The sequence below is a fragment of the Neopsephotus bourkii genome, unplaced genomic scaffold, assembly GCF_033783945.1.
Source record: "Neopsephotus bourkii isolate Nb327-2 ecotype Australia unplaced genomic scaffold, CSIRO-AGI_Nbou_v1 NB_1067, whole genome shotgun sequence".
In the NCBI taxonomy this organism is placed as follows: domain Eukaryota; kingdom Metazoa; phylum Chordata; class Aves; order Psittaciformes; family Psittacidae; genus Neopsephotus; species Neopsephotus bourkii.
The window spans coordinates 3862792-3886871 of record NW_026901555.1 but is presented as its reverse complement, the minus strand read 5'-3'; the positions used below and the strand labels follow the sequence as shown (position 1 = coordinate 3886871).

The window sequence follows — 24080 nt, the reverse complement described above, 5'->3', positions numbered from 1 at the left end:
TTCCTAAGCGTGCAGCATGTAGTGCAGGAGAGAAATTGCAGCCGGTTGCATTGACTGGAGATGCGAATGTGTCAGCTGCAAGTGTTGGTTTATGGAATTAAGAGCTCTCTGCAAACATGAGAGCTGATGCTGATTCTGGCTTTTTAGCAAAACTATTGCCATTTTCCCTTGTCTTGACCTTCTTTGCCCTTCAATGATGGCTTTTGTTGGGTCTCGTGTTGCTTATGGTGTAAGTGCTGAGGCAGAAGCAGCACTGCGATGGTTTCACTGAGAGGGCTTCAACCTCACAACATGCTTTAGGTGAGGATAGGCTAAGGGGGCATCATTTTGTTGGTGCTGGGCCTAATGCTCTTCCAAGCAATGGGAAAATGGGCTCCTGTTGTTGTCCATGTAAAGAAATGCACAATGTCATCCCTCCTCGTGAGGGAGGTGTGGTTTTGGCCTGTGCCATTGGCAGATGGTGAATGCTGTGCCCTGGTGCTACTGGGGCGATCAGGTGGAGAGCTTGGGCTGGCCCGGCAGGACGGCGTCTGCTAGTCCAAACAAAGTGTGTGTGTGTGTGAGATCCAGGGGATGATCAACAGGAAAACAGCAGTGCAGCTTTAGAGAGGGTGGGATACAGCATGGGCAAGATGGATTAATTTTCTTCAGCATCTGAGCAGCTGTTTGCATCTTGCTTCTCGACACTTCTCTTCTGGGTTTCCAGGAGCAGAAATGAGAGCACCATGCCACCACAGCCACCTGAGCACTGAAAATGCATGTAACATATGCCAATGTACATTCAGTGCGCTTTGTGCCCACAGTAATTGTGTTTGGGGCAGGCTGCCCGTTCCTCTGTGAGTTCTGCTCGCTGGCTGCAGGCACAGGGCTGGTGGAGCATGAGTACATGGGAAGGGGGAGCTTAGGTGGACCTGCAAAGCTCTGCCTTTCCATCCCATGGTTGGGTGCCATCTCTTTGGGGTTGTGTTGGGGTTTTGTGGTGTTCTTCACTGTTCCTGCTGGGCACTTCATCACGCGAGCTCCTTCTTTTAACCGGTATTTCCATTGGGAAGCTTCTCATTGTCCCGTGCACACAGATGGACATTTATAGAGATACAGGCAGCTCAGCAGGGTAAATGTCTGAAATGCATAACTGGTGCCAAAGAGAAGACAGTAACTTCACCCCAAGTCTGTGTCTTGGTAGAGCCTGTGCTGGCACTGACAGACCTTCTCAGGGTGGTGCTTAGGGAGGGCTGGAGCCGGAGGCCCTCTCTCCCCTGAGCCTGCTTTGTCATTGCCTTCTTCAGCAGTGGAAACTGTGCTTGCTGCTGGGCTCTCGGGTCACTGGAGCAGGTGGGTTCCTGCCCTGTCTGTTGTTCCTCTGGGGTCAGAGCAGATGCAGAAATGCAGGTGGGGGAGGCTAGGAGCACAGATCAGGGTCTTCACCTTCCTGGTCCTTTGTTTCTGTTCCTACCGGTGCCCTTTGCATCCCCTTGTTCCCATCAGACATCTGCTCTGCAGCTGCAGTGCTCCAACACAGGACACTTAACCCCTGAGCTGCTGCCATGCTCGTGTTCCTGGGGCAGCATGAAGCTGAGGGCCAGGAGGAGAGGTCCCAAGGTGGCCAAAGGTGCTGCAAGACTCTGAGGGGCAAAGATGCCTCTGGGAGCAGCCATGTCCAGCAGACACCGTCCCCAGCAACCCTGCTGGTTTCTTCCCTCCAGCAGCAGGTTCATCCATGCTCTTGCGCATGGCTGTCAGTTGTTCAGTGCTGCCTTACTGGGTCCAAAGTAACACCATAGAGGAGAGAAGAAGATCCTTCATTGCTGCAGGAGATGGGCATTGGCTTCTCTGGAGGTGGCTGTGAGGCTTTGTTGTCACAGAGGAAGGAAAGGAGGAGTGTTTTCCCCTTTCAAAGTAAAGAAGGTAACAAATGTGTTTGCATTTTGCAAAGGTACAGTGGAGCCTAATTCATTTGGGTCTGATGTGGTTACTTCAGTGCTGTCTTGCAATCTTTATTAAGGGCAGAAAAGGTTGCAAACATGAATTTAAGTTGCTCCAAGCAATGTTTGTGGCCATGGTGCCATTCCCTGTGCAGATGGGATGCAGCTCCTGTGTTCAGCCTGGAAAGGGAGAAGCGACTTTTTGGCAGGGTGTGCTGCACTGCCAAGCTCTGGCATTGCCCTGGGCTTCATTGTGCTCTTATGTCATGTTTCTGCACTGCAAAGCACAAGGTTATGCTTGCTTTGGGTGCAAAGAGCTGTTTTAACTTTATTTAGAACAAACTAGAACAGGCACAAGACTACTGTTAAGCTCGTTTGCAGGAGAGGAAACCAAAGCTGTTGCTTGCAGTTGATAACTGTGGTTACATGCAGCCCTGGGGCTGAGCCGAGATGCGAGCAGGGCAGAGATAAGGCAGGGGACCCAGCTCCAAAACAGGGGGCCATCTGCTGGAGTGGAGCCTGGTTTTTTACCTGCAAACTTCACTTGGGCAATAGAGCAGCAACTTGTCCAGTATCCCAGGGCCCTTCCTTACTCTCTGCTGTCCACACTGAGGGGTTGCTGGGGTTTCCAGCCTTGCTGCCATCTGGGGCACAGCACACCAAGCAGGACACTGTGAGCATCAGCCACAGCCAGGTACTGTCCAGGGGTGAAGGGGAAGGAGGGAAAGGAATTGGGCTGGTGGCTGCAGGGCATCTGGGAGCAGAGGAGCTTGCAGGGACATATGACGGTGGTGCATGAGATATTCAGGAGCCCAATGGCTTTGGTCTCCTTGCCCCATGGGTGGCCAGATGGCTTCCTTCACAGGTTGTACCAGCCGGTGCTTGGGTACCCACACAGACACTAGCCCACAGTTCCTGTGCTACCTGCAGGCTGGATTTTACCCTCAGATGTCCCTTGCCTTCATCCACACCATACACTGGCTGGCTGGGGTATGAACAGGGCGGCTGGGCTGTCCCAGGGAAGCGATGCCCTTGGGAGCAGGCAGGGCATTTTGGGGCTGGAGGTGTGAAGGCATTTGAACAATTCCTTGTTGGTGATCTATCAGTTCCCCAAACTTGTGAGACCTATTTACTGCATGAAGGTTAATTATGGAAACCTGCTTCATCTGGGCGAGTGTCCAACAGCATTTCTCATTCCTATCTGTGTGCCCTGTCTGTGCTGGTGGCTTTGAAATCTCTGCGGTTTGCTGGATGGTGCTGGGAGCTGGCAGGGCTGGAAGCAGATAACTGGTATTTATGGGTGCTGTGTGCCAAACCGTGTGTGGCTGGAGGATGCCCATGGCTGTGTGAAACTCAGCGTGCCTCTCCTGCTGTGAAAGCCCAGGTTGGTGCAAGCAGCAGCACCAGCACAGCATGGGAGCTTCCTCTGGGTGCCTCTGCTAAGCATCCTGGAAGGGGAGAGGTGCTCCAGATTTGGCTCTTGATGTGTTTGGGTGATGCCCCTTTCAGAGAGGCAACCCTGATTTCTGTAAGCACCCTGTATTGCAAGCAGAGCTCGTTCCTCTTTCACTGGCAATGCCCTGGCCCCAGTAACTTCGGCAGTAGTAGGATATGCGTTTCTCATGGGAAACTTGTTTCAGCTCCTCACTTTTTCAAGCAATGAAGTCACAGACCCCTGTTTTGGGGAGATGTGTCAGGATTTTCTATCATTTCTGTAAAAAGCAGGCAACTCCTGTTTACAGAGTGGGAAGGGAAGCGGGGCACGCTTCTGCATAGTCACTGCTGTAAGCAAGTTTATTTTAAGGCGGGATGGAAAGAAAACACACCAAAAAGAAAAGGAAAAAAACCCAAAAAAGCATTCCCTGTGGCAGCTGGAGGTTGGGAGCTCCCGCCCACATCTGCCGGGCAGCTGGAATCACGGCTTTCCATTAGGTAACGCAGGGGCGATTTTATGATGTGGTTTTCTTTTCTCACACTAATTGGCTGTGTGGGACTTTTTAATGGGGAATTTGGAAGCTCGCTGTGAGAAGCTGGGATCCTGGGGTGTGACTTCGCCTTTTTTTATTCTTGGTTTCTAAAACAAAAGTGCAGAGCCGGGGTTCTGGGAAGTGGCTTTCCTGCCTGTAACTGCGCTGGCCTCCGGTGTTCCAGCTTGCTCGGTTTAGAGCTTTTCTTGCCTCTTTGGGGCTTTTCCCCACCCACGCCTGTTCCAGGTCAGGGGTGGGGTAGATGTAGCCCCAAAAGCATTTGAGGGAAGGATGTAAGGCTCCAGACATCCCATGGCCAGGAGCCATTCCTGCCAGAGCCACCGCAAACCCGGTGCAGATCTCACTTTCCCCCACACTGATGTGTTACTGTTCAGTGACTACGCAGGGAGATCACTGGGGGAATTTTGCCCTCTTTTTCCACTTTCATGTTGAGTTTCATCCTTTGCTTTCACTTTCACTGGCAAAATGAGAACCTCTTTGTGTCTGGCACACGTGACTCATGCTGCTGCCGGCTGGCTCCATGGCTGTCCATTTACAGGGGATGTTTGGGCTTCTCTGAGCTTGGTTTGGTGCATGGTGAGAAGGTGGCTTTGTGGGATTTATTCTCGTTTCTTAAGGAAGCGTGGGCTCCATGCATGTTTATGTGCCTGTCTGCCGGTGTCTGCGTGCCTGCTCCTCCCACAACACAACTGGAAAGGGATCATTTCCGTCATGTTTAAACTACAGATCTCAAAGATATTGATAGAAGCTTGTGAAAATTGTTTGCTGTCCAGACCCTCTTCCTGGCCTGGCTGAGGGTGGGTGTAGCATGCAATGAGCCTTTATTAGACACCAGAGACTCCATATGCCTGGAAACACACGCATTTTCCAGTTGGACGTACGGGTTTCCCAGTTGGAAACCCATCTCCATTGCTGCTGCTTGTGGTTTCTTTAACCATCTTGAGGCAATGGAGGGTCTCCAGGCAATGGCCCTCGGGGCTAGGGCTGGATTTCCACACAGGCGCTTGTGCTGCTGGCTGTTCAGTGTGGGTTTGGGTCCCCCATTGCCCTGTCCTGGCCATGGAGCTCCCAGAGAGATGGCAGAGAGGGCTGGGGACCCCATGCAGAGCATCCGGCCATGACCCTGGTGTGGTTCACTACTCATTGGTGTGTTCAGTGGGAGTATTTGCCTGCCCATCCTTTCCTGCACTTCCCTGGGAAAGCACGTCTGTGGGAAGGGCGGTGGGAGGAGGAAGCTGGCTGATGGCTCTGTCCAGGACATGGACACTTGGAAACCTTTTCTGTGCCAGGGCTATGACACAGGGAGGGCTCCTGCCTGGGCTGGGCAGAGCCCCCTGTGCTCGGTGGGTTCCATCCCTGCTCTCTAGGGCTCCAGGGGGATGCAGGGCTCGCTGCAGTGGTCAAAGCCTTGGACCCAGCTCCAAACCAGGGTGAGGAGGGAGGTACGGCCCCCCCCGCCTGTCCCTGCGCTGGGAGGAGGTGGCAGCGGAGGGGAAGGAAATGTCGTGCTCTGACTCCTCATTTCCACCGGGGCCATGGGCAGCCGAGCTCAGTCCCGCACGGGAGCATCCTGCTGCTGGCTGCAGCCCTGGCTCCCGGCTGCTCCTTGGCCTGGCGCGGTGGTCGGGGTCCCGTTGGGTGTCACAGGGGTCCCACACGTCCCCGAGCCGTGCTCTTCTACCAGTTCAGCCCCTCCGCTGTCAGGGGTAAGCTCGGCACGCGGCTCTGGTTCTGGCTGCCCTCAGTTGCCCTCTGTGAGGGAGGTGCCAGACCTGTCCTGGGTGGGCAGCAGGGGTCAGGACATCATGGGGCAGTATCAGGGGGAGGTTGGTGTTTCTGTTCTTGGCTGGGGGCACCCTGAGCTGCAGCCCCATGGTCAGTGATGCCATTGTGAGTGGAAGAGGAGGAGGAGGGGGTCTGGCAGGGTCTGTCAGCAGGGGGGGCTGAAGGAGGTGTCCGTCCTTCAACCCTGCTTGTCCCAGAGGTGTCTACAGAGCTGAGTGACCATGAGTGTTGGTGCCATCCCAGCCAGATGTGTTCTCCTGCAGAGGTGCACTGGAGGGATGTGGTGCTCCATGGGGACTGTGCTGACCCAGTTGAGCTCCAGGGTTGAGGTTTCCATTGGTATTTTTGGATTTGAGCCCTGTTGAGGGCCAGGGGGTCAGCCTCAGGATTTCACTGGGCTCAAGGCACTGCTTTCACTGGGCTCAAGGCACAGCTAAGGACGGCTGCACAGTTTGGACCCAGATGCAGATGCTTATTCCAAAACATCTTCGCAAAACTTCTGAAGTATTTGGGTCCAGGGCTTTGGCTTGGTCCTATCCTTAACTGAACTGCTTGTTTTGAGCCCTTTTTTTTTTTTCCTCTTCTGTAGCTTTGTAATTGGAAATGCAGCCAGAGCTCTCAGCTGAGGCTGTTGGTGGATGGTGATGAAATTGGGGTGTTTCACTGCGGTCTGCTCTGGGTGGATGCGGCCTCAGTCCAGTCTGTGCTGGGTGATGCCTCCGGGAGGCACGGGTGAGACCCTGAAGCTGCTGTTGCAATTTCTGCAATTGAGGTCAAATGTTTGTCACCCTCAGAAGTATAAATCTCAGCAGAGCGATGGACTGCTGACACCAGGCAGCAGCTGGCTTTGGCTGCATGAGCTATGGGCTGGTTCGCCTCAAGTTCTCCAAATTAGTGAAATTTCCCAGAAAATAGTGCTGGCTGTTGGATGGGTTTGTGTGAGCGATAGCTGAACCATGTGTGAGGAATGGGAACTGGCCAGGGGGGAATGTAGGAAACCATCAGGGTTTGGTGCCTGCCAGAATGAACACCAGCTTGAAAGAAGAGGTGGGGTGGTCTGGGGCGGTGGGAAGGAGGAGGGAGAAGGAAAGGCTTTTTTGGCAAGCTTTTCTGGAGGATGTTTGCAGAGGTGACCAGCCCTAAGCTTTGATGAGCTCTGAACTAATGATTAAAAACAAAGATCTTCCTCTTGCCTGGCAAAGGTCTGTTCTTGGTTTGGTGGGTTCAGAAATTAAATGTTTCATGGAAAGGTTAAAACTGTGCCCTGTGGTCCTCTCACTCCTGTTAGTTACCTCCTGCTCTTTGCCTTGTGCTGGTGGAAAGTCTAAAGCTGAGCAGCTTCTGCTGCGTTGGGCAGAACCCCCCCTGCACTCCACATAGGGACCCATTAGTGCTCTGCAGCTCTCCTTTCTGCTGCTGGGTATTTCCTCCTCTGTGGGTATATCCCACACACATCATGGGATGGGCACCGTGGGGGCTGGGAGGAGCTCTGGGGAGCACTGGCAGGATGCTCAGGCTGGTTCTTTGCTTTCTTTCAGAAACTGAAGCCAAGAAAGCTTGTGACTGGCTGCGAGCGGCGGGGTTCCCCCAGTATGCCCAGCTTTATGAAGGTGAGAGCTGGTGATCCCAGTGCCCTGCTCTGTATCTGGTCTCATATCCTGTATCTCCAATACTTGGTACTACAACCAAGAACCAAAGGTGGCTGTGGGGAGAGCCCGTATTGCTCTGGGGAGAGGATGGAGTGGATTTTCTACTAATTAAATGATCAAGTGTTAAAACTTGTAAGCCCTGGACATGGGCATGGCCTGGAGAACAAGCCACACTGTTCACTTCCCTGCATTCCCAAGCTTTTCCCCTTTGGGCAGGGCTGTGAGGAGTCCTCGGGGTGGCTGCTGAGTTCGAGGGCTGGCAGGCTGTGGAGAGCCATCGGCTCTTCAGTAGTTCAGGGAGTGTTTGCAGTGGGTGTGAGCACAGAGGCAGCCAAGGTAGGTAATGTGGAGGATGAGCATTTCCTCCCTTCCTCTCCATTGACATACCCTGCAGGCTCCTGCCCTGCCCCAGTACGCTATTTGGCAGCAAGGTCTGCACTTGCTGAGCTCACAGCAGCCCGTGCTTGGAGCAGGGCTGGTCCTTGTCCCAGGGTGCAGGGGATGAGCAGCCCCCCAACAGCCCAGCTCCCACCTCCTCTACCATGGGTGGGTTCAGGGTGCTGGGTCTGAGCTGTGTTCACTTCAAACCCATGGTGGGACTCTGGTCTCTGCCGGGGGGGCTGGTGCAGGGAGCAGTGGCTGCAGCCAGCCCTGCTGGCCGGGACAATAGCGGGAAGCCAGGTCTCCGGGGGGCTGTGGCCATGGCTATTGTTCAGCCGAGCGCTTCCATTGCCCCCCCATAACACGTGCACGCTCTTGCCCCCCTGGTGTGATGTCTTGCTGCCTGTTTGCTTCTGGTTGCTATTTTAGGGGGCAGGGAGCGTGGCCACGTGCAAGGACTGGCCAGGTTCCTGCAAGGGAGACCCAGACCCAGGTGTCAGCCCCAAGCAGTGCTTACAGCCCGGGGCGGTGGGTGCTGGCGTCTATGAATAAAGCAACCCTGTTCCCAGCTCTGAGCAAAACTTCCCACATCCTCCGAGTGTTTCATTCTGTTTTTCTCCCCAGCTGGCAGGGCTCAGCATCCCCTTGGTAATTGCACTTGATAGCTTCATTAACAGCTGCTTAGACACTTGTGGTTAATGGTCCAGGTCCTACATAGCTGATCCCAGCAGAGTTGTCTCTGAGTGCATGGAGAGAAGCAGGGAGCTGGATGGAGGCATTTGTCCACCTCACTGCCCTCAACTAATTTACCTAGAAAGGACACTGCCCAAAGTCCCAGGGCATGGACTACCTCTGGGTCATCCTCCAGCTACTGCCTCAAGACCAGCAAGCCTATCTGCCTGTGGAGAGCTGGCCTATGGCCTTTGAGGTGTGTGTGTGAATTGAATGATCCACTGGTATGCTGTACCACCATACCAGTACGGCTTTCTTGTCCCTTGGGGACCTCCTAGCATCTTCTAAGCCTCCCTAGCGGAGCAGGGAGGCTTTCTTGACCCTGGGGGATCAATGGGAGAAAAGAATCATCGATCAGTGCTCAATGCAAGCACAATGTATTGCCTTATGGGATGCCATAATGTGTCTTGGGCAGAGTTAGGGAGGTGGCTGCTCTCTAAAAAACACCATGAGGTGCTGAGGGCTCTTTATCCCCCCTGCAGTGTGTGCAGCCCAGGCTCCAGATGTGCTCAGCTGGGAGCAGGGGTGTGCTGGTGGGGCTTGTTTCCATCCCTCTCCTTTGCCTGACTCATCCCTCCCAACCTTCCCACTTGGGGCTTGTGCTCACTCCCAAGGGACCAGGGCATCCCCAGCCTTTCCACACCTGCTCCATCTCTGTCTTGCGCTTTGCTGGCTGCCTACTGGAGCTGTGGGCAAAGAGTGGTCCTTTGGGAGGACCGGCTGCCAGGTGCCTGGGTCAATTGCTGCCTGCAGGGAGCTGTTTCCCATCCCTCTCTGACGGTTCCCCTCCTACAGTCACGGCTGTCACGGGTGGCAGCTCCCGGTGCAGTGTGATGCCCCAGCCATTTCCTGCCTTCTTCCAACTCATGCTCATGGCCCAGAGCCTCCCACACCTTTCCCCTCGCTGCTCTCCTGCTTCACCATCTCTCCATCCTCGGTGTCTCCTCCTTCTGTGCTCCCTGCTGGCATTTGTGCCTGGTAAAGCAGCCACTGATTTTCCTCTTGCTTTCCTCCCCAGACTCACTATTCCCCCTTGACATCAGTGCTGTGAAGAAGGACCACAGCTTCCTGGACCAGGACTCCCTCAAATCCCTGTGCAGGTAACACTCCCTCACACCCTGCCGGCAGCTCGTCCCTCCTTCTGCAGTAAGGAGCCTGGCTGCATTGATCTTTTGAGTTGGCTGCTTCTGGGTGGTGCTAGAGAACAGGACAGCATGTTTTATTTTGAGCATTCAGAGCTCCTGGTGAGCAGAAACATTCCCCAGGAATAATTCTTCTCTTTGTGTGGCTTCCAGGCTGTGTTTTAATTTCAAGCCTGGGTAACTCCAGCCTGTAGAACTTGATTGAAAATGGAGTGGTGAGAGCTGAACTCTGAAATTGAACATAGGCACAAAGAAACACCCAGTTTTGCTGTCCCACTGCTAGTGCTCTTCCAGTCCCACTCCTGCTGCCTCGCAGGCTGTGATCCTTGAGCAGGGAGCTGTGCCTGCCCAGCGTGTTAGATGCCTCTTTATTTTGCAGGGATGCTCCATAAAATCTCCGAGAACACGGTAGAGTTTGGAAACCATGTGTCTGCATCAGAAATTGTGTCCTTGGATAAGGTTTCACTTGGTCATCGGGCAGTGAGGGATTTGCAGAGCTGAGGTGCAGTGCGAGGGGCTCCATGGAAGTCGTATGCTGCTAGTTAGCGCCGGCACGAGTTGGTAGGAGCTGTGGGTGCTCAGTGCAGGGTTCAGGAGCCCTTGGTTTGCACTGTGATTTGTGTAGGTGAGGTCTGTGCTGATGGGTCCCTCCTCTTCCTGGAACAACTGCTCTGTCCCAGGGTTTCTGCATTCACAAGTGCCCGTGTGACGTTAGTCGTCCGGTGCTTGGCAACACAGCCCTGCTGTACATTTTCCACCAGGACATGATACCTCTTGCAGCAGCAGCGCTGAAAATAGCTCTGGGGCATGCCACGAGTGTGTTGCTGTGGGGAGGCAGCCAGTGTTTGGGGTGGAACTCTCCCAGGGATGCCAGCTAACGCCTGAAACTAGGGCCCCCCTACCCCAAGGGCTGTCTGTCTGTCCGGACAGGCTGTGTGTCATCTGATGCTGTGGGTGACTCAGCCCTGCCTTGGCTTTCGGGCCACATCATCCTACCCATGCTGAGAAACCAGAGCTGCCTCTCGCCATCCCTCCCACATGTGCTGCTGCCCAGCAGAGCAGAGAAGGGAAAGGGAAACAGGAGTGGGAAAAATGGGGAAAGGGTCTGTTATTTGTTTTCCCAACAAAGAGGCTGCTGTGCTGGGCAGGAGGGGATCCCCAGTGCCACTTCCCGGTGAGCTCCTGGTTTTCCCTGCTGGCAGTGGTAGCCGGGCAAGAGGCAATGAGAAGTGTCTGACTGATTAACCCTGTCTGAGCTTTCAAGTCCCTTCTGAGATTCCTAATTGCTAATAGCCCAGAGCCAGTTATCCCTGCCACAGTGGGACTGGTGTGGCTGGGTGGGCCATACAGGGCAGGAATGTCCGGAGCCCCTCCCAGGCTGTCTCTGGGGTGGCCTCATGCAGCATTTGCCTGTAAAAGGTCTAGATGGACACTGGCAAATGCAGCTTTTCCAACAAAATCCATCCCTGGATGTGTTCTCTTTCCCCCCAGCACATGTGTTTTCTCATCTTGCTCCCCCTGCCAGACTTCATGCATTTAATCCTGCCACAGGATATGTTGCAGGACCATGTTGTTTTTCAGGGGGTCAGTAGGATTGCAAAAGGGTATTAAGTCAGATTTTTGGTAATACATCCCTGAGGTTTGTTTTACAGCTGTGCAGACATGGTAGTTGCACACTGGAACAGACGTGCTTGTAGCAGCATTCATGAAGGTGCTAATTAAAGTGAACTTAACTAGAGATTCCTTCACTTGTGTAAAGAAAAAGGAACAGGACTCGAAGCTGTAGGCTAAAGAAAGGTGAAGAGCCTGATGGCATGGCCAAAGCAAGCCCTCAACAGGCAGAGGGAGCTGAAACACCCGCTGCATGGCTCAGAGCAGTGGGAGAGGGGCAATGCTCTTTGAGAGCTGTGTGAGAGCAAATGCTTCGTGCTGGGATATCTGCAGGCATTTAGGTACAGCCAGGACATCCCAGTACCTTCATGGAGGGAGCGGAGTGCCCCTCTGATGGCTATGCTCACAAAATCCCTGCTGGCACACAACCAAGGGCTTGTGCCACTTGTGCACTGGAGCAGTTTCACCCCTCGGCTGGAGCAGGCTTGGAGCTGTGCCGGGCTCCGTGTGTCCCTGCAATCCCTGGAATCACAGTTGCTGTGGGACAGGTGACAGTGCACAAGAAGGGCTCTCAAACAGAAGCAGCATAAAACGGAAAAGCAAGCACTGCAGCCCCAGCAGGGGCCAGGACTGGGTCAAACCTCTCTTGGTTTCTTGCAGGAGGCTGATGACCCTGAACACATGTGCCTCCATGAAGCTGGAAGTTCACTTTCAGCGTAAACAGGTAAGTCCTGGGCATGCAAGGGGCTGAGGGGTATGTGTGCTCCATGGTGGGGCAGCGGCCCCGAGTTCAGAGCGGACATGGGTGTGCGCTGGGACTGTCCCTGGGTGCACAGCAGTGCCTGGCACCACTGTTCATTCCTTTCACTGTCTCCCAGGACAGACAGGGGCCCGGGGGTGCCTGGCTGGATTAGCAGGCACCTGTGTTTGCCTGGTGTCCCCACACCATTCCGAGGTGCTGGCACAGCAGCCAAAGCACAGGCTGGGACACCCGTGGTGGTCTGTGCAGGACTGTGTGCCTGCAGCCTGCAGCATCGCTCTCGGGGTCTCTACTGAGCCCCCCCAGCAGCGCATCTCAAGGAGGAAGCCTGACCCTGGAGGGATGGGTAAAACCAGTCTGTGTGTCCCAAACAACGATAAATATTGGGATATTAATAGCGAAACCTTTTATATTTCCCTTTATGAATAATACACTTAAAATGCACACCTTGTTGGTTGGTGTTAAGAATATGGAAATAATTTCTGGATGTATCCTAGTTGTTCTGACTGTCCTGATTTTGGCCTGGGAAGGGATTCTGCCCCACATAGAATCATAGAATAGTTAGGGTTGGAAAGGACCTTAAGATCATCAAGTTCCAACCCCCCTGCCATGGGCAGGGACACCTCGCTCTAAACCACATCACCCAAGGCCTCGTCCAACCTGGCCTTGAACACTGCCAGGGATGGAGCATTCACAACCTCCCTGGGCAACCCATTCCAGTGCCTCACCACCCTAACAGGAAAGAATTTCCTCCTTATATCCAATCTAAACTTCCCCTGTTTAAGTTTTAACCCGTTACCCCTTGTCCTATCACTACAGTCCCTAATGAAGAGTCCATCACCAGCATCCCTATATGCCCCCTTCATCCCTCACTGCACTGCTGTGTGTGGCCAAGCGTTTGTGGGGAGGCTTCTCAGGGATGTCCCAGCTGCCTGGGAGCTATCAGAGGTAGCTTGGAAGCTGCAGTTTCCCTTCCCTAGTGCAGCATGGCCCTCGGGCATGGCAAAATGATGCCTGTGTCTCCTGGAGCCTTCCGTTACCAAATGGGACCTGAACTGGTTAAAAGGTGTGTGCTGGTGGCTTTGCCATCTTCTGGGGTGATTGTCCTGGGAGAAAGGGGTGGGGGGGTGTGCTGATCCTCCACAGTTCCAAACAATTGATTATCCCCTTTTCTCGACCACACAGAATGAAGACTCTGAGGAAGAAGACCTGTGTGCCATCAGCAACCGGTGGGCTTTCCAGAGGGACAGCAAGAGGTGGTCCCGGGTAGGCTCCGTCGATGTCCTCTCGCAGGGCTCCGAGGTGCTGAGCTCTGCCATGCGGCTGGCATCCAGCCGCGAGAGCATCCTCACGGACCTCAGCACCACCAACGCGGAGGCTGTGTCCCTGCACAGCAGCGGCAGCGCAGGCGGCACGCTGGGCGCTGGGGCTGTGCCGCCTGAACCCCCGTCCCCTATCCATGCCGCCACCACCCTTGCCACCTCCAGCTGCAGCCTGAGTGAGCGCTCCTTGCCCGAGCAGCCCTCGAGCCGTGGTGAAGGTTCCAAGGAGAAGCTGAAGAAGCGACGGTCTCGCAGCTTCCTGAAGAGGATCGAGTCCCTCCGAAGGAAGGACAAAGAGAAAGCCAGCCCAGACGAGAAGGTGGCCCCACACGGCAGCATCACGGCTGCACCAGGATGGGGCTCCCTGAAGAGTAATGGGGACATTGCGGCCACCAAACCCAACTCCTCTAAAAGAGGGATGTCTTCCTCTTTCCATGGCAAAAAACGCTTCTTCTCCATATCGTACAGGACTAACCGCTTGCTAGGCTCAGGTGGGAGCAAGGTGAGCTCTGACCCAAAACGCAGTGGAGTCTATTTGGAGGACTATGAAATGGCTGTGACAGCCAGCAACAACTGGGCTGCTGGAGAGTGCCAGCACCGGCAGGCACTGCGGGGGAACTGCCTGGTCTACATCCCCCAGGACCACAAGCCAGGCACCTTCCCCAAATCCCTCTCCATTGAGAGCTTGTGTCCCTTGGGTGGCAGCTCCCTGACCCACTGGAAACACGGGAACGCGCCCGCTGGGCTGGTGGGAGGTGGCAGGGGTGGCAGCAGCAGCAGCATGGAGGGCGCATCCTCCCCGCGGGGCTTTGCCTGCCGCCGGCGGCGCGGCTCCTGCAGCTCCCTGGGCAGCAGGGTCAGTGTGTACGACAACGTGCCGGAGTTCGGCAGCAGCGAGGATTTCTGTAAGGAGGACGGGGAGGTGACCTATGAGAACCTCGACGACATACTACAGCACATGTGGGGGCTGCAGCAGAAGGTGGAGCTCTGGTATAAAGCCATCTCCCCCGACCTGGCCGGGGAGGAAGAGGGTGAGGAGGAGGATGAGGAAGAGGAGTCGGACTCAGGAGGGGAACCCTCCAACCTGCACTTCGAAGAGCGGTCCATGTCGGATGTTGGCACCTCTGCCAGTGACTTCGATAGCACGGGCAACTCCCTCAACGAGGCTGAAGAGATTGAGATGCGGGAGCGCCGGGACTCAGGGGTAGGAGCATCGCTCACCAGGCCTTGCAGGTAAGCACAGGCTGGTGCTAAGACTGCGTCCCTCTTGCCTCCATCATGCCTGGGAAGCTCGGTCCTGGACCACTACGAGCGCACGGGTGCTTTTGCAAACAGGGATGCCCATGAGAGAGCAAGCAGGGTGATGCTGTTGTAGCACATCGTGGGTCGCTGGTGCACCCTGGTGGCTGCAAGCCGTGGCTGCCAGCCCTGCTGCCTGCTGGGTACAGGCAGCGGCCTGTCTGCATGCATAGACCTGTAATAAAATGGTTTTTCATTTACTAATAACAGGAGGAACTTGTTTCCAGTGTGCTTAGTGCTCCCTTGTGCTTTCCCTAGGAACGCTCCAGCAGGTGCCAGATTCAGTGACTTTTCCAGCCCCTGCTAGGCTCATGTGCCTGTGGCCAGGCTCTGAGTAGTATAGAGGAATGTGTTTTTTTCTTAGCTGGGAAATGCCCCTTGTGCCCTTCTGGGCTTGAGGATGCACCGGAGCAGCTTGACAGAGCAACATGGGTTTGGGGAGGGTTTTAGCAGCTCCTAAGAGAGCACTGTCTCTTTGGGGAGTCTTTTTGTCTTGAGAAAGCGGGTGTTGGAGTTGTCCCCATCGAGTGGTGGTCCTGCAGGTGTGTGTCGTCCTGAGCACCGAGCTCTCCCCAGGTCTCTTGGCAGAGCTGTAGTGCAGCACAGCCCTGGGGTGTTGGTGCAGTGAGCCTGAAGTGCAAGGGGAGAGGATGCTGGTTGTTTCAGGAGAGCCTTGGGGAGGGAGCAGTCCTCTGAGGCAAGAGCAGGTGCCTTTCCTGCTCTCTCTGGCACCCTCTCCCAGGGCAGGAAAGCACCATTCGTGGCACTGGGGCTGGTGTTGGGATCCCTGGGGCTCAGCCCTGTTGTGCCCTCACCTTCCCCCAGAGCAGTGAGTGCCATGGGACAGGGGCAGGCTCTTCCCGGGGTCACCAGCTCTCACCAGCAGCCTTTCCCCACAGAAAGCTGCGCTGGCACAGTTTCCAGAACTCCCACCGGCCCAGCCTGAACTCTGCCTCCCTGGAGATCAACCGCCAGTCCTCTGCCCAGCTCAACCTGCTCCAGAAGTGCTCCCTGCTCCGTCTCACTGCCATCATGGAGAAGTACTCTGTGCCCCACAAACAAGCCTGGACGTGGTGAGCTGGTGGGGACGGGGACCGGGATGATGCCCATGTGGTGTAGCTCTGTGAGTGCTGCTTCTCAGGTCGTGCAGCCTGGAGCAGCTTCAGTGCATTAAAGTGGTGGAGAGGGGGGGACAAAGCTGAAACTAAAGCTGATTTTGCTCTGTGTGGCTATGGGCATCTTTTCAAGCATGAGCTGGGGGTTAATACCTGGCTCCCAGCATCATCTTCATCCAGGAAGGCAGCAGAGATTTGTGGGGTATTAAAAGGCTGCAGCAGCACAAGGAAGTGACAGCGGTTTTGTAGCCAGGTATTGAAGCATTTTTGGCTCAATAAAAGGTGCCCCAGAAGCTGCCTTGCTTATGTTAATCACAATTCTATATGGCAGAAGTCCATGTATTTGTGCTACTTGTAGTCCTACTCCCCTTTGTCAGGTGGTGCCAAGGGGCCCGTTTGTTACAGTGATGTCTGTCTGTCTGTCCCACCCTGTAGGACTGTGCCCAAGTTCATGAAGAGGAGTAAAGTCCCCAACTACAGGGACAAGATGGTCTTCGGGGTGCCGCCCATCATCAACGTGCAGCGGACGGGGCAGCCCCTGCCGCAGAGCATCCAGCAGGCGATGCGCTACATCCGCAGCCAGTGCCTGGACCAGGTGATGCTGCAACCACTGGCGGTGGCTGTGGGGTGGCTCTGAACCTGCTGCTTTGCACCAGTGCATGATGTGGGGGAAAACCCAGCTTTCAGGGGTCCTGTTCAGTCACCTTTCGTGGTGCTTGGTTGTGGTGAAGTGGGAGGATGAGACCGTGAGGCTCCTCTGGTGCCTCTTTGGCCATCCCTCACTCAGGCTTCTCCTCTGGGTTGCAGGAGTGAGGTCTTTGGGGAAAGGCTTTCCTTGCTTGTCCCATGGGAGCCCAGTGGGATGGTGCCTGCTCTGTGCTCAAGCACGGACCTGCTGTTCCCCGGCAGGTTGGCATTTTCCGGAAGTCAGGGGTGAAATCCCGGATCCAGGCGCTCCGGCACATGAATGAAACCAGCCCTGACCACGTCAACTACGACGGGCAGTCAGCGTACGACGTGGCTGACCTGCTGAAGCAGTATTTCCGTGACCTGCCGGAGCCCATCTTCACCAGCAAGCTGACGGAAACCTTCCTGCAGATCTACCAGTGTAAGCACTGGGCCGGGGATGAAAGCTGGGGTATCCCAGGGAGGGGGCATCTCTCTGCTCATTAGGACAGAGGTGGTGGCCCGCAGGGATGGACCTGCTGACCACCAGCTGTGCCCTGTGCTCGCAGTCGTGTCGAAGGAGCAGCAGCTGCAGGCGGTGCAGGCGGCTGTCATCCTCATGCCCGATGAGAACCGGGAGGTGCTGCAGACCCTCCTCTACTTCCTGAGCGACATCGCCTCTGCGGAAGAGAACCAGATGACTGCTGGGAACCTGGCCGTGTGCCTCGCTCCCTCCATCTTCCACCTCAACGTGTCCAAGAAGGAAAGCACCTCCCCAAGGTAAGGGTTGGACTAGCTCTGGCCTTCCTGCAGCCCCCATGCCCCCATCATCCCTTCCCTGTCCACCATGGGAGACCAGTGGTCTGGGGTAATGAGTAGTGGAAACATGCATATTCTCAGCACAGCTTTGCAAAGGAGGGGTCTGTTGCTCTGTGACACAAAGCAGAGCAATGGGGAGGATAGTGGTGAGTGGGATGCCAGCCCAATCCCAGCAATGCCTGCATTCCCACAGGGTGATCCACAAGAGGGGCACCATGGGGAAGCCTGACCAGAAGGACCTCAATGAGAACATGGCTGCAACACAGGGACTCTCCCACATGATCACTGACTGCAAGAAGCTCTTCCAGGTGAGTGGCTGTATCGTGGCCAGCCCAGCATTGCCCTTCCAGGGTGCTACTAGCAGGAGATGCGGCCTCACCAGTAGGTGCTGGTCTGTGGCATCAGTGAGAGGTGAGGTAAGGTCACCCATCCATCAGCAGGGCAGCTGCCACTGGTCAGTCAGCCCGGGGAGCAAAGCCCAGCTGCATCTTGGGCAACTGCAGGTTGCAAGCTGCAGGACTTATGTCCAGGGAGGCTGTGCCCGTCCTTCTCTGCCTTGGTGGGATGAGGAGTTATGGCTTTCTAGCTGCCGAGCACCACTCACAAGATCCACATAGGTTCCTTCTGTCTTTCTGAAGATCTGTATGCTCTTGCCTTGTAGGTCTCCCATGACATCTTACTGCAGCTGAGCAGCTCCTATATGGCAGCAGATGCTTACCCCCATCCCCTGACTGATTTTGTGTGTCAGGGGAAAAGCAAGGATCTACACTCCTTCTTTGAGCAGAGTGTCCAGAACCTGCTCAAAGAGTCATCAGAGAAATTCAAGGGGTGGCTGAGCACCCCAGGGCCCCTGAACACGGAGCTCTCCTGCAAAAAGGTAAGAGCCAGTGCGTGGAGGGGCGCTTGGGGTCACGTGAGGAAATCCATACAGGATGAACTCTGGGTCTTGCAGGCATCTACTACCAACCCTTTGGTGCTTGTTCTGTTATGCAAGGAGGGATCAGCAACCCCTTCCCTGGCCAGAGCAGGGGCTGAGAGATGGGCAGCTCTGGGATGGAGGGTGCTCTGTGCCCAGCAGAGAGCCCATCACTTTGTTGTTAGCAGAGGAGCTGGCTGCCTGTGTCCAGCGCCTCTCTAGCAGCCAGAGCAGTTCTTGTCCCACCCCATCCCTCAGTAGCCAGCAGATGTCCTGGGCTGCCCCACGGCAGTGGGAACCATCAGTGAAGCTGTCTGGGGATGAGCACTGTGGAGATCCCAGGGGACAGCCTGCCTAACCCTTGCCTCGGCCCATCAGGTCGGGGACGGGCACCCTTTGCGCTTGTGGAAGGTCTCCACGGACGTCGAGGCCCCTCCTGCCACAGTGCTGCACCGGGTGCTTCGGGAACGTCACCTCTGGGATGAGGATCTGCTGCAGAGCAAAGTGGTGGAGGCCCTGGACAAGAACATGGAGGTCTACCACTACGTCACGGACAGCATGGCACCCCATCCACACAGGGACTGCATGGTGCTCCGGTGAGGGCAGGGAAGGGTTTGCTTTCAGTTTGGTGGAACCCATCTGGCCCCAGCCCTGGCTGCTCCCCTCTGGGCTGTGCAGGCTCCTGATGGGGACCCTGAGGTCCAGGCAGGGGCTGCCCATGCATGGGCTCACGGTGACAGGAGCTGATCCGCTCTATCCTGCAGGCGCTGGTGCACGGACCTGCCGCGTGGTGCCTGCCTGCTCATCTCCATCTCGGTGGAGCACGACAAGCTGCCAGTGGAGGGAGGTGTCAAAGCCATCGTGCTGACATCCCAGTACCTCATCGAGCCCAGTCCCATGGGCCGCTCCAGGGTGACCCACATCTGCAGAGCTGACCTCAGGTAACGGGGGCCCTTGGTGCCGCAGCATCAGCTGCTGGGGAGGTTGATGGGGCAGTGGGTAGTGGTCTAGTGCAGAAGCTGCTTGTCCCTCTGCTTGCCCAGCCTGGCAGTGTTGCAGCTCATGCATCATGATGCCTGCCTAGGACCTGTTTTTAGCTGGCAGGTAATTACTGGGAAAGGAGCCATCAGCTTGGTGTTGCAGTGCTGGCAGGTCCTCTGGTGGCTCTGAGTGTAGCAGCGAGTCCCTTAAATCTGCAGAAAACATGAGGTCCCTGGTGGGTCTGAGCACAGCACTGATGCTCTCCTCACTCTGGTAAGCTGTGCTGGGGTGTAGTGGTGTAAGGGTGGGCTGATGAAAGACACAGGCTGAGCTGCTGCAAGCCCAGCTTGGTCACAGATACTCCCCCTTTTTGCTGCATGGTGGGGCGTGAGGGAGGCAGGGTGCCTTTTTTGTCATGCAGAGCTGGTCATTGTCCCCTGGTTGATCACGGCCAGAGCTACACTGAGTGCCAGTCCCCAGGCAAGAAACAATGTGCTGCTTCTTGGCACTTTTGCCCGCTCACCTCCTCCTGCCTCTTCTCTTCTTCAGGGGCCGGTCTCCCGAGTGGTACAACAAGGTCTTTGGCCACCTCTGTGCCATGGAGCTGGTGAGGATCCGAGACTCCTTCCCAGTCCTGAGTCCCAGTGGCCCCGAGACGAAGATCTGAGGCACCAGGAAGATGCTCTGTCCTGAGTGATGTGGACTTGCCAGTGGATCTGGGCTGGGGCTGGCAGAGGGAGCATGGGATGGGCAGCCAGAGGTTGGCATGCTCATGGGCACATATTTATAAGCATCCTTTTACCCTCTGCTGGGCATTCCCCATCCCACTGTCCTGCTGCTGCTTTGGCCGCCCCCCAAGCAGAGATGAAGCTGTGTGGCCCATGGTCTCCACAGGAATGGTTGGTGAGCAGAGAGCAAGAGAGGGGCTGTGGCAGATCCATGGCCGGGGCTGGCGAGCAGCAGGGTTCCCCCTGTGAGCCAGGAGCAGCCACAGTGGTGAAGGCGTATGGAACAAAGCACAAGTGAGCGGGGAGGATGGTGCCGCATCCGTAGGTCGCAGCGCTGTGTTGGGAAGTGAAGGGAGGGCGGCGAGGGGTGGGTTGTGTGTGTGGTGTCACCCGGTGGGGACAGCCAGGGAGTCACTGTGAGAGCCTGTTTGGTAGTGGAAGAGGCTGCTGTGCTAGGAGGAGGTATAGGGGTATGCCTCAAGGGCCAGCCCTTGAGTGCAGAAGGAACCTATTGCACCTTTGGTGCTGAATTTCATAGAAGATGACAAAGCCCTTTAGTCATGTGCCTTGCTCTTACACAGCTAAAAGTCCTCCCTTGTGCACTAGGTTTCAATGGGGACTGCATGGATTATGTTCCAAGCCATTCTGTCCTTTGAAGCCAGCCTATCTATTTGGAGAGGGCAGAATACGTCTAGAGCAGCAGAACTGCTGCCCCTGTAGTTGGCTGCAGGCTGGGAAGGGGTAATGTCCCCTCCAAACTACAAGGAGGCATGAGGAGCAGGAGGAAGCTGAGCAGCCATAGCAGCACCAGCTGAAGGCTTTGACCAGGGCAGCAAGAGCATACTGAAGGGCTGTGCTCATCCCAGCTGACAAGGGGATGATACATGCAAAGCATGGGCCAAACATGCACCAGGCTCTGTCCCATCCTGGCTGCTGCAGTAAAGTGAGGTGGCAGCTGGGAGCTGGTGATATCCTGGATTCACCCTTCTTTGAACAGCTATATGTGGCAGAGCCCATGCCCCTCCTGGGTGCTGAGCTGTCTCCCTACTCCTACTCCCCGCAGTGACAAGCGTTCCCCTTCCTTTCCTCCATGGAGGAACTGGCCACCATAGCTAACAGCACTCAGGAGCTGACCTGGTTTCTCCATTCAGGCAGGGACCCAAGTTACCAGACATTGTTCCAACTGGAAGGCAACATGACCCACGCACGGGAGCTATTCCCAGTGTCAGTTTTGATGTAACACATCCTATCTGTCTCTCGTTTGGTGAAACAAAACAAATAACTGGGCCTCTAGTCTGTGTTTTTATATATCTATATATATAAAAATTATACATATATAGATATATAAAAATAACTAACATCTGGGGGAATGATTTTTCTCCTAATATTTTTAGGATTTTTTTTCTGTCTATAAATACTTGTACAGTTGGAATATTAATATATAACTACAACAGTAGAGCTCAGCGCCAGGTGATGCTCACTTAAAAGACATGTATTTTGTATTTAAAGGACTGTTGTTTTGTATCATATGCAACTGCAGCAGATTGTTTGACTTGGATGGGGACTGCTCTTCCCGTCCGTGTAATTAATAAAGTACTAACAGTTTCTGCTGGCTGATGAGGAAACCTTCATGCTTAGTGATTCTCCAACACAGGAACATCCCAGAGCAATGCCCCTACATCAAGGTGCTCCTCACCCAGGGACTCATGGTGGGCTCTGTTTCAAGGCCTTGCCTGGGCTGTAGGTTCACCTGATATTTCCACCTGCAGCAGGGATTGCAGCTTGGGGAGGAAATGTGGATATCCAGCAGAGATCATGGGTGAAGATGATGAAGAACAGCTGCTTTGTGATGGCAGCTTCCCAAGAGCAGATGCCCTGCTCTTCCACTGTGGATGCAGTGATGTCGATAGAGTAGAACATGGCAGAATAAGTGAAGATGATGGTGATGAAGGCTGCAAGATTCAAGCCTGGAGAGGAAGAACTCTCACTCTGAGCATAGCTGATGCACAAACATACGGTGAACCAGAATCAGCATCCCATAGCAGTAGAACTGCTGCTTTTGTCACTAGAGTGGGCAAAGACATCTCAGGAGCCCTGGTCCAGTGGTGCCAATGACTTTGGCCAGCTCTGGGGTGAGTCTGGGCACAGCATCAGGCCGGAGCAAGGACATTCCCCACACCAGGAATGAGGGCAGTGCTGACACTCCATCCTACAGGGTGCCAGCAGGATGGCAGCACCCATTAAGTCAGACATCCTGCTGATGCAGGCAGGGTGGACTTTCAAAGCACCAAGAGCAAAGCCTATCCTGCCCCACACTGTCGCCATTCCTGGGTCCCAAATCCCGAGGTGGCCTTAGCAAGGTAGATGGCAGTAGAACAGCCCCAGTTGGACTGCAGTGGGAAGCACACCTGCTCCCCCCATAGTAGTTCCCAACAACTCCCTTACACCATATGGGACAATGCTGAGGGAAAAGCCCAGAAGCTTTTGGATCATGTAGCACAGCCACACTCTTAAATCTGCCACTATTCAGCACCATCAAGAGATAAAACCAAGAGCATCTTTTCTTCCAGCCCATCATTCTCTTGAACATTTAAAAATCAATCCCTTATTCAAATCCTTCAAGTTCCATTAGCAGGGATTCACATTTTTCCGCTGCATATTATTTCAGATTAATCTTTTCAAGTCTTATGAAAGCCAACCCATATAAGCTTAGCAGAATTCTACATTAGAAAATGGCTACAAAACTGCTGCGTGAGGCTCACTTCTGCTTAATTATAGATAAAAGGAGAGAAAATGATTGCTTATTAGCAAGTCAGGTAGAAAATGTACCATATTGATAGTGCAAACAGACCAATTACGAAAGGAAGATGTACAGTTGTCTTTCATTACAGATACTTTAAAATGTGCATTTGGAGAAAATTAATGACTTTTTTTCTCCTTCTGAAGAGCAGCTGAAGCACTCACAGCTGCCTGCATGGTCCCATTTTCACCCATGTGTGATGTGTGTCCAGCCTATCCACACATCTCTGGTCATTATCTTAAATCCAAGTTAAAGGACCCCTAATGGCATTACTCAACCACAGTTTTGAGCACACAGCTTCACAGGGTGCCATCCCCTGGGAGAGTGGCTTGGATCTCTGTCCCACTCCTGCTCACTATCACCCTGTGGCAGCGATAGCCTTGTGCTCAGGGATAACGCTGTGTGGTGCCCAACTCTCCTGTCCTTGTCTCCTGGGGCCCAAGGGGGTGTATATATCTACATGTACATGCAGAAAAACCAGACCCTCGAAGAGACCTGTGCATTCTGGCAGCAAATCCTTTGTTAGCTTTGCTCAGCCCTGGAGTCAGGTGGGAATGGAGCAGGAGCTGGCTCCAAGCAGGAGTGCATTAGATAGAGCTTGACATGAAGAGAGCCAGCTCACAAACTTTGGTCTTCCTCAGGGATATTTTTAGGGAGTTGGGATGCCAGCAGAAGGGTCTGGATTGGCTGCAAGCTCTGGTACTCACAAACCATGGGAACCTTTATCCATACTCTGTCCTGCCTCTGTGTCCCTCCTCAAGAGGGTCCCCGTTCAATTTGGGCAGCTCCCATGGGGAAGTGACAGGGATAAGTCCATCAGCAGGGTTATCCATTCTCCAGCCAAGAGTTGCTGGGAAAGGCTCTGGTGCCCCTGATCAAGTCCCTGCAAATGCATACAAAATTCATGAAGTTGACTGCACTATTACTGATGCATACAAACATGGGCTGAAAGCATTAAATGTGAGACAGCAGCCCCTTACCTGGCCCAGAGCAGCAGGAAATAGGGGGACCAACCAAGTGCTGACTCTTTCCTCCTCCCTTCCACAGTGGAACCAGGTCTACACCAGCAAGCAGAGACCACCACTGGACCCTCAATGTACTCACAGCCCTCCTGGAAGACAGCCCCATCCACCACCTTTATCCTGTTCCCTTCCAGCTCCCTTCAGAAAGGCAATCATGACTACTGCTTCCCCAGGCTCACCCCTACATCCCAACTCACTTTGGCGTCTGCCAAGTGTGACCCCTCGCCTCCTGCTTGCCCCCATTCCCATCTGCTGTGGGATGATTCCAGCCCTTTCTGTGCTCCAGGAGCCCATCTAGAAGTGGGAGCAGCACTTGCAGCATCTCCCCAGGCAGCCAGGATACTCACAGCCTGCTGAGCTTCAGCATCTCTGCAGAAGGAGCATGTACCTGGTTGGCAGGTGGTAAGAAAAGAACAAGGTCACAGTGCTGTATATCTGCCCA

At 54.6% G+C, this 24080-nt stretch overlaps 1 protein-coding gene and 1 long non-coding RNA gene across 7 annotated transcripts in view; both read left to right on the top strand.

The window, feature by feature from the left end:
• STARD8 (StAR related lipid transfer domain containing 8) overlaps positions 1-21420 on the top strand; it is a 64942-nt gene extending 43522 nt beyond the window's left edge. For 4 of the 6 annotated variants that reach the window (XM_061361974.1, XM_061361971.1, XM_061361970.1 and 1 more), the window contains 13 exons: positions 7234-7305; positions 9476-9557; positions 11871-11934; positions 13156-14525; positions 15491-15664; positions 16142-16301; positions 16616-16814; positions 16942-17152; positions 17385-17499; positions 17853-18068; positions 18486-18703; positions 18872-19048; positions 19638-21420. In XM_061361974.1, coding sequence (XP_061217958.1) covers positions 7234-7305; positions 9476-9557; positions 11871-11934; positions 13156-14525; positions 15491-15664; positions 16142-16301; positions 16616-16814; positions 16942-17152; positions 17385-17499; positions 17853-18068; positions 18486-18703; positions 18872-19048; positions 19638-19755 — 3176 coding nt within the window. In that variant the 3' untranslated portion in view covers positions 19756-21420. Of the gene's footprint in view, positions 1-3710; positions 3855-5305; positions 5617-7233; positions 7306-9475; positions 9558-11870; positions 11935-13155; positions 14526-15490; positions 15665-16141; positions 16302-16615; positions 16815-16941; positions 17153-17384; positions 17500-17852; positions 18069-18485; positions 18704-18871; positions 19049-19637 lie in introns of those variants that run through there. The other 2 variants (XM_061361976.1, XM_061361975.1) reach the window with 2 other exon arrangements.
• Positions 1-24080, top strand: part of LOC133216902 (uncharacterized) — a 448875-nt gene that overhangs the window by 343614 nt on the left and 81181 nt on the right. The window lies entirely within an intron of this gene.